At 36.6% G+C, this 9,510-nt stretch overlaps 1 protein-coding gene across 1 annotated transcript; it reads left to right on the top strand.

Annotated features, from left to right (window-relative positions):
• The first annotated feature begins 1,815 nt into the window (after positions 1-1,815).
• Positions 1,816-8,106, top strand: LOC122013801 (cytochrome P450 71A20-like). Its single transcript, XM_042570027.1, has 3 exons — positions 1,816-2,517; positions 7,916-7,990; positions 8,056-8,106. The coding sequence occupies exons 1-3, from the start codon at positions 1,816-1,818 to the stop codon at positions 8,104-8,106; spliced, it is 828 nt and encodes a 275-aa protein (XP_042425961.1).
• Positions 8,107-9,510: the final 1,404 nt, after the last annotated feature.

The following is a 9,510-nucleotide window of genomic DNA, read 5'->3' on the forward strand; positions in this document are numbered from 1 at the left end:
CCCGGATCCACACCTCAATGAGATGCTTGCTTAAGATGTCAAAGTGTAAGTCTCTACGACCAAGATGACTTGTATACCTCAAGTCGAAAAAAACTTGCACTCAAGCTGCAGTAAGAGTTTCACAGACATATCCATATATATAGATAATCATATGAAGTCTTACAGTAAGTCACTCCAATAAACTAGTTACCATAACTAGCATCCGCGTTTAACTCTCAACATCTCAATGTCTCCAGCTAGTGAGAAAACAACTGCTTGGTGAATCAAGGAGTATAACCTGTGCTAGTCTTATAAAATTGATAATGTCTAAATGCATCAATTCGACGAGTAGGGAAATTCCAATACATTCATAATTGCACACGTAGAGATAATCACTAATTGTGATCTAATCATAATTTCTTTCATGCTATGAATTATATTGCGGATATTCAGTAAATGAGTTTAACACAATCAAATATATAATATGCACTCAAATAGTGAATCTATATTTAGTAAAAACCGTAAGACGATTGCCTTAGGACATCCCTTAAAATCTAACACTCCCACTTGGCCTAATGCCAATCACCACAGTGTCCTAAATTGTAAGCATGGACGTGACTCTCAAACTTACTTTGTGGTACAGTCTTTGTCAAAGGATCCACTAGGTTCCTTTCAGTGGAAATTTTCTCGAGTTGTATTTCTTTCCTACTAATGATCTCCTTGATCAGATGATAGTGCCAAAACACGTGTTTTGATTGCTGATGAGACATAGGTTCCTTTGCTTGCACAATAGCTCCGGTGTTGTCACGGTAAACAGGTAATGGTTCAATAATGGATGAAACTACTCCAAGTTTGGCAACGAACTTCTTGATCCAAACTGCTTCCTTTTCTACTTCTGAAGCCGCAATGTATTCTGTCTCACAAGTAGAATATGCAATAGTATCTTGCTTGGAACTTTTCCAACTAACTGTACCTCCATTTAATATGAATATAAATTCAGACTGGGACTTGGAGTCATCATTGTCCATCTGGAAACTTGCATCTATATATCCGTGTATGATCATATCACCATCTCCGTATATCAAGAACATATTCTTAGTTTTTCTCAACTACTTAAGGATCATTTTGACAGTCGTCCAGTGATCCATTCTTGGAATAGACTGGTATCCGCTCATAACACTCAGAGCATATGATACATCAGGCCTTGTACATAACATAACATACATGATAGATCTTATTACGGACGCATAAGGTATCTTATCCGTACAAATCCTCTCATCTTTTGTGCATGGGCACATATACTTCAAAAGGTGAATTACATGTCTCTTAGTTATGAAACCTTTCTTGGATTTAGACATGCTAAACCGCTTTAGTACTCTGTCTATATATGTCGACTGTGAAATACCAAGCAACCTTTTCTATCTATCTCTATAGATTTTCATCCTGAGACACTACAACAAAATTGTTAAAAGACAACACCATAAAGACAACGATTTTAGAAGAAATTGTTGTTAATTTGGTAAAAGACAACGGTTTTTAGCAAAACCGTTGTCTTTGAGCGCCTGAAAAAATAAAAGACAATAGTTTTATAAAAACCGTTGTTGTTGAGCGACTTTTTGTAAAATCAACAACACCTTTTACAACAGTTTTCTAAACCTGTTGTCTTTAAACATTTTTTTAGGGGTCAAAGACAACATTTTTAATAAACCGTTGTCTTTGACTTTATTCTTTCGCCGTTTTCCCCCTTCGTCGTTTTTGTTGTAGCAGTGGTCGAAAAATTTTTGGCGCACTATTTCCCCCCCTTAGCCTACCTAAACCCTAAACCTCTCTCCTCGTATGATCTTTCTCTCATATGGCTCTAGGCGTTGCCTCTACCTCGGCCGCGTCCCGACCCTCATCGTCTCCTCCCCCGATGCTGCCCGGGATGTCCTCCGCACCCACGATCACATCTGTGCCAGCCGCTCCTCCACCACCGTCACCTGCATCCTCCTCGATGGTTGCAGCGACATGGCCTTCGCCCCCTACGACGATGAGTGGAGGCAACGCCGACAGATATGCACCCTCCACCTACTGAGCCCCAAGATGGTACAGTCCTACGCTCTGGTTCGCGAGCAGGAGGTGGCCACCATGGTTGCCGCCATCTGCTCCCGTGGATCGGCAGCGGAGATCGACATGTCCCCCGTCCTGTTTGCCTTCTCCAACGACATCCTGTGTCGGATAGTCACGGGGAAGAAGTTCGAAGGGAAGAAAGGGTTGTTCTCGAAGCTCATCTCAGAGAACTCGGTGCTGTTGGACAAGATTTATCTCGGGGATTACCTCCTGTGGCTCGGTTGGGTGGATTGGTTGCTCGGCAAGGTGGCGCGAGTGAAGAAGAACCATAAGAGGTGGGACGATCTGCTGGATCAGGTTATCAAGGAACATGAAGAGCGAGTGTCGTCGCATGATGAGAAAGATTTCGTAGATGTTTTGATCTCCCTTCAGAAGGATCCCGTGTTGGAATTCATCCTCACTCCGGAAGTCATCAAGGCGCTTCTTCAGGTAGATTATTTCTGACTCTGCTCAACTTCCACAGCAAATAGGTCGAATAGCCGAACCGTATGAGGACATTCCCTAATACATTTTTAGGGAATTTCTTCTTGTGAGACAATTATTTTTTCAAAACAATCTTAAAAACTTTATTGACTTGGACTAGTGGTTTTAATGTTCAGAGGTTATATGTGGAAAATTGTTCAATAAAGTATAGAAACACAGTGGTGTTATTTTGGTCTGTGGTAGATCAGCATCGACACTACATCTCCATATATAAATGTATTGTCTAAGTTCCAATATGAATGGTTATATCACACTTTTTACAGTGCAAAAGTAATTTAGATTTACTCTTTATTTGTATTACATTTGCTGATTTCTTAAATTTACATCACCAAAAGATTAGAGCTTGGAATTCCAGAATTCACAAGTGCAAGGATGGAAGTTGTTTATATATGGTTATCCTTTTAGAGTATCTAGTAAGTCATTTCCTTATCTGATCTCCGAGCAACCATTGAGAAGAGTACAATACTGTGGAACACTTTAATCTTCTATGAGATGTTGTACTTGATTTGCACTAACCACTCAAATTCATTGAACCTAACTCTTTGAAGCAAAAAACACTACAACTATGTAGGATTCTTAGCACATATGATCCTTGTGAGATAAATGAATTATCTTTCATACAGTTAATTATCATATATGTATGCTAGTTAACCACAATTTGGCTTGGAATACAGGTGGAAATTCCTGCCTCTGCATATTTCTTTTGTATTTCTTCTATTGCAGCAACAGTCTTCTTTTGTATCGTGTATTCTAGTATATTTTCGGTCCTAAATTTTGCCCAGTAATTCCTGCCTCTGCGTTTCTATACTTTATTGAACAATTCCCATTCCAATAAGGAATTAACTAAAAGAACAATCCATTCCATTCAATTCCAAGTTCATCCCCCATTGGAATCTTTCACCATCCTTGGGATCGCAAAACCCCACATCCATGCCTTGCTAGTTTCCTCCCGTCTGAACTCCCTGCCTGTAACACCCACTAAGCTTTTAAGATAAACATATGAATATGGGATTTTTCCTTAGAAAAATAATAAGAAGTGAGTTGAAGCAAAAAGAAATAAAAAGAAGAGGAAGTCAAGGATTGAACCTTGAACCTCTTATATTATATTTCATAGAATTAATTAGTAGAAACCAATTGGGATAGAGAGAAGATGTTGATAGCAAAGGAGGGAAACTCATGATAAAGGTAAGGGTAAAAGCTAGCCAAAAGAAAACAAGAAAGGAGCAAGAGAAAGGCAACTTGCCTTCCTCCCTTTCTCTCCCTCTTCCTCTTTGCTTTTGCCGAAAATGTAAAGAGGAATTAAGGGGATTCATTCCCCCTTATTTCATCATGAATGGTGAGAATAAATTAGAAAATAAAATAAATGAAAGAAAAATAGAAAATGGGTTAAGGGAGAAGGAAAGCAAAAATCAATTTTGCTACCTCTTCCCCCTTAACATAAAAGGGAGCAAGAAAAGAGAAGTTTATTTTTCTCTCATTTTCTCATTCTTCCTCTCCCTCACCGAAACCATCAGTCCCCTCTCCTCCATCTTCGGCCCCAAAGCCAAGGTTTTTTTCTCCTAAGAAAGCCTAAGATACAAGGAGGACTAAGCAAGGGAATCAAGGGAAAGGAACTAGAAGAAGGGGCTACTTCTTCCATCACCATACCTTAGATCCACAAGCGAAAAGGATGTAAGCTTCCCCTCACCTGTGGTACAAGGCTTTTTATGTGATTTTCGGATTTTATGAGGATTAGAAAACCTAGGAAAGAATTTAAGAAAAAATTCGGCTAAAGAAAGGGTTTTCAAATCTAGGGAGGTTTAAACAAGTCCTTATTTCATGATATTTTTTCTATGCTATGTAGGAAGGATTTTCTTCATGTTTTTATACCTAAATGATGCTTGGTCAGAGGAGTATCTAACCCTAAAATTTCGGCCAAAAATATTTTAAAGAGGTTAGGAAAAATATTGTTTAACCAAACTAGTACAAAATTCCTTCCATGAACTACTAAGGGTCTTCTATTGGTTTTCCTGCTTGAAAGTTACTTGGAACCAAAAGAAAACCACCTATATGTTTCGGCCAAGAAAAGGAATTAGGGTTAGGAAGACCTTTAAATTTAAGTAACCATGTTTGTATGATAGAATATAGAGTTCTCTTGAAGAATTTCATGATGAACATTGCTAGAAATTCATGAACTTTTATTGTAGATTTTCGGCCATGATAAGATGGATAATTTAGAAAAGCTTAAACAAAATTATAATATGCTCAAGACCTCTGTAATATTATGATATGAAAGTTGTTTAATGCTCTCATGTTTAATTGGAGTATAGAAAATTAGTTACATGATATATGACATGTAAGATCACAAGGGTCCTAGCTTGTTTATGAACCAACTTTGTATATGATGTTCTTAGTAATTTTTACCATGAAACTTACTTAGGTCTTTCATGTTTTAAGCCACCTAAAACCTAGTTTAGAAATTGGTAAGTTTCGTCCATGAGGAAAAAAATAAAAGAAAAAGGGAAAGAAACCTAGGAAGCCTAAGACACAATTCACATGTATGTCTATTATGCTTGTCTTTATACATGCTATGAAACTTGTATGACTTATTATGTTTTTAGGCTATTTGAAGCAAGTTTATACACTGATAAGTCTCGGCCAAGTAGAGTTTAAAGGACCTAGAGGCCTTAGAAATGAAACCAAATGTGTTAAAAATGCTTCTTATGGAAATATGATAATGTGTTGATTGTGTCACATGCTTGTATAATTTTTCCATGACCTAAATGGACCATTGTATGTTTCGGCCATGAAGGGATAGATTCCCTAGAAACCCTAGAACAAAAATTAAATATGCTTATGTCACTTTACATAGAATATGATAAGTAGAAAGACAAAGTTCTCATGCTATATGTTGTTTAATGACCTAATTGAGGCTAGGGTAAGTTTCGGCCATACATATTGTATAATGTCTTGTTATAAATTTATACATAATGTTAGTTCAAGTTCACATGCTTGTATGTTTGTTTTTAGCCCTAATGAACACTTGTTAAAAGTTTGACCATGACATATGTTAAGGGCTTGAAGGACTTAGGAACTAGTTCAATATGCTTACTATGTTACTTGGAAAAAAATGCTATAAATATGGTTTAAGGTTTCCATGATTTCATGACATTTGGGACCTTGTTTATATACTGATAGGGTTCGGCCACATGAAGTTTAGGGACTTGGAGAACTTAGAAACCAAGTTAATCATGCTTATAATGCTTCCTATGAAATTGATGTGATGATAATTTAGGCTCCACACGCTTGGAGGTTGTTTTTCATCTAAAATGAGATCTAAGGGGTTCGTCCATGATAAGAACCCAAGGGATTAGGAAGCTTAGAACCCAAGTTAACTATGTTACCATGTTTCTTATGATAGTATAATCACATGATACACCCCTTATGCTTAAACATGTATGCTTGTGATTTATACTTTCCATGATATGATATGTGCTTAAATTATGCATGCTTTTATGATATGCTATGTGGATAGAAATATGCATGCTTTGATGATATGCTATGTGCTTAAAATATGCATGCTTACATGATATGTTATGTGGTGAAATTATGCATGCTTGATGATATGCTCTATGCTTAAGATATGCATGTTTTTACAACCTATGCCTAAGTAATGTATTCTTTTATATGATGTATACCTAAGTGATGCATACCCTTATAACATGATGTATGCCTAAGTGATGCATACTTTTCTATGATGTATGCCTAAGCGATGCATACCTTTATGATATGAGGTATGCCTAAGTGATGCATACTTTTATGACATGATGTATGCCTAAGTGATGCATACTTTTATGATATGATGTGTGCCTAAGTGATGCATGCTTTTATGATGTATGATATGTATAAGTATGACATGTACTTTACTTTATGTGGCTTGTACCAAAAGGGTGGGATCCTTACGTGCCCCTAGGTCGAATTACGGGCCTAGTAAAGGGTGGGCTCCTTACGTGCCCCTAGGTCGAGCTACGGGCCTAGTTTCCTAGTAGGTTCAAGACTAGCTACCTTGGGTCTACTTAGGATGCGCGCATTATGTATGTATGTGGTACATAGCCGGGATCCCCTTTAAGTTGATATTATGTTCAAGTATATATGTAAGAAGAAATGATTTTAAAGATCATGGGACATACACATGTTTTTTGGATACATGTTTTCAAAATCATATTGCATATAATTTATGATCATGTTGTGATGATGCTATGATTTATGTTATGCCATGATTAGATATAACTATGTTATGTTTCATGCTATGCTTTAAGAACTTGATATGCTATGTTATCTTATGATGATGCTATGATTTATGTTATGCCATGATTAGATATAACTATGTTATGTTTCATGCTATGCTTTAAGAACTTGATATGCTATGTTATCTTATGATGATGCTATGATTTATGTTATGCCATGATTAGATATAACTATGTTATGTTTCATGCTATGCTTTAAGAACTTGATATGTTATGTTATCTTATGATGATACTATGATATGCCATGATTAGATATAACTATGTTATGTTTCATGCTATGCTTTAAGAACTTGATATGCTATGCTACCTTAAAATGATACTAGGATATGCCATGACTAGTTATGATGTTGTTATGCTGCATGATATGTTTAAAGAGTATGATATGTTATGCCATGACTAGTTGAGATTATGTTATGTTAAGATATTCTTTGATCATGTGATGATTTTCGGTTTTAGTGAGTAAAAAAGGAACTTACTGAGCCATGAGTGCTCATAGCTTACTTTCCTTGTACCACAGATAAAGGAAAAAGCTGGATGAGCTAAAGGAGCAGCAGGAGAGGCAAGGAGATGTGTGTAGCGGTGGCTAGGCAACCAAATAAGAATCTGCTTTAAGAACTTTTAAGAATTACACTTTGGTTTCATAAATTGTAGTACTATATGGTTGACTTGATGTTACGTTTTTATTTAACTTGTTATCATGTTATGGAAACCATATTAGTGCAGTTCAGTTTTTATCAAACCAAGAAAAATGATTTTAAGTCTTCCGCTGTAATATGTACGTAGAGTATCATAGCCCCGTCCCTTAGGGTTAGCAGGGAGGGCGGGCGTTACACTGCCTCTGACACCTTCCTTACACACATTGCTTCTCTAGTCGATAACAACAAAAGGAAATTGGAGCTACAGGAAGGCAACAAGTTTTATTTTATTTTTTTATATTTCTATTATTGTTTTTGTTTATGGTGGTGCACCTGTCACAGGGAGTGGCTAATGTGTTGAAGTTGCTTCCTTTTCTGTATTTTTTTTGTTTTTCTTCTCCTCATGTGCCTTTCTTATTGAAGGTGTACCTGCCCGTTTTCTTCGGTGTGGTTGGTAGTCCAGCCAGGGAGGGAAGTTTTGGAGAGAAGCTGAGTTCGGTTGGGGACTGGAAATTGGAAAAGGGATTTCTTTTAGCTAGGTGCATAATATCATTCTAATGCAGTGGGACTGCTTTGGTAGAAGTAGCATCAGGGGCACTGATGGTGAAGGGTGAATGCTGGCGTGTTTGTCAGGAAATATTGTAGAACAAATTAAAGGAGGTAAGTATTTTGCTAAACCCTAATCTAATTTCTGGCCCGAGTGTTCTGGTTCTATTTCGGATTTTGTAGTTGCAGGAAGAGAAATATGTCAGCAAAGTTTCTATAAGCATTTGCTGCTGATCATGAAAATCCAGAGTTGCAGAGGCAAATAGGGTGCATGACTAGAATCTTCCAAATGTTCGACCGACAACAAATTCTCACTGGAAGGCGTTTGAATGTTAGTAGTGGCCACAACCACAAAACTCTCCCTTCCGGTAACATTTTTTCCCTTCCCTTCCATTGTTTGATATAGTTTGTTTCAAAAACTGAGACTACTGTTACTTAGAATTCATAAGTCTTCCCATAAAGAAGACATTATAGATGTCTTCTTGTTTATACTACTGTTACTTAGTATTCATAAGTCTTCCTAAAAACTTTATTGTTTTAAAAATATTATTATCTTTCTTATTTATTGAATATAGATGTCTCTACTATTATGACTGTGTGTCCTGGACTAGTGGTTGGCTTTCTACTTGCAAATCAAAATGTCAAGGATGCATACCAACTGGACTGGAACAAGGTGATTAAGAATTTGTTCTTTATTTTTATTTTCTAGGTTATTGAATGCCTATATATAATATACCTATTGAGGCAACTTGTTTTAGCTTGCTTGTTTCATTCTTCATATTATGTCTACTAAGATTATTTTTTCACTGTTTGTTGTTGCTAGGCTAGAAGAGCTTTGAAAATTCGAGAGTGAAGACATCTCATACAAATCAAGAATTTAAAATCATTGGGATAAGTGGCAAGCCTTGCAAAGATGAAATGTGAGTTTTTCCGAGTTGTGTTGTTTCATTATTTGTCAGCATTTTGTAATCAATTGGCTTATAAGAATTTTTGAACCATATGCAATGAAGCATTATTTTAAAAACTAGGAGAAGCTGCTTTTATATACCAAATCGCTATAATGAAGAATTTTTGAACCATATGTAATGAAGCATTTCACTACAAAGATATACCAAATCACTGTCAACATTTCAATGAGCTTCCTTGATGGAAAAGTCAAGGTTGAAGCCTCAACAACGAATGAGTGTCCTCAGTGAGGTATGTGCCGATCTTTAAGATTGGTTTTGTTGGTATGACCTGTATGCTATTTTTTTCATGCTTATCCTTGGATGATAGGCTTTGAGGTTCAATAATTATGATCCTAACCCACTCCTACATGCATGTGGCGTTAGCATTGTCACTGCTTTTACTCAAATAGGAGGCATAGTATTACATCCTCCCCGGGTATGGTTTTATGTTTTGTATTTATACTTTTACGTATTATTTGAGGTTATTTATGACAACTAAAACAAATGTTGCAGCTCAGAGTTGGC

This window comes from Zingiber officinale, chromosome 8B, assembly GCF_018446385.1.
Source record: "Zingiber officinale cultivar Zhangliang chromosome 8B, Zo_v1.1, whole genome shotgun sequence".
Lineage (NCBI taxonomy): Eukaryota > Viridiplantae > Streptophyta > Magnoliopsida > Zingiberales > Zingiberaceae > Zingiber > Zingiber officinale.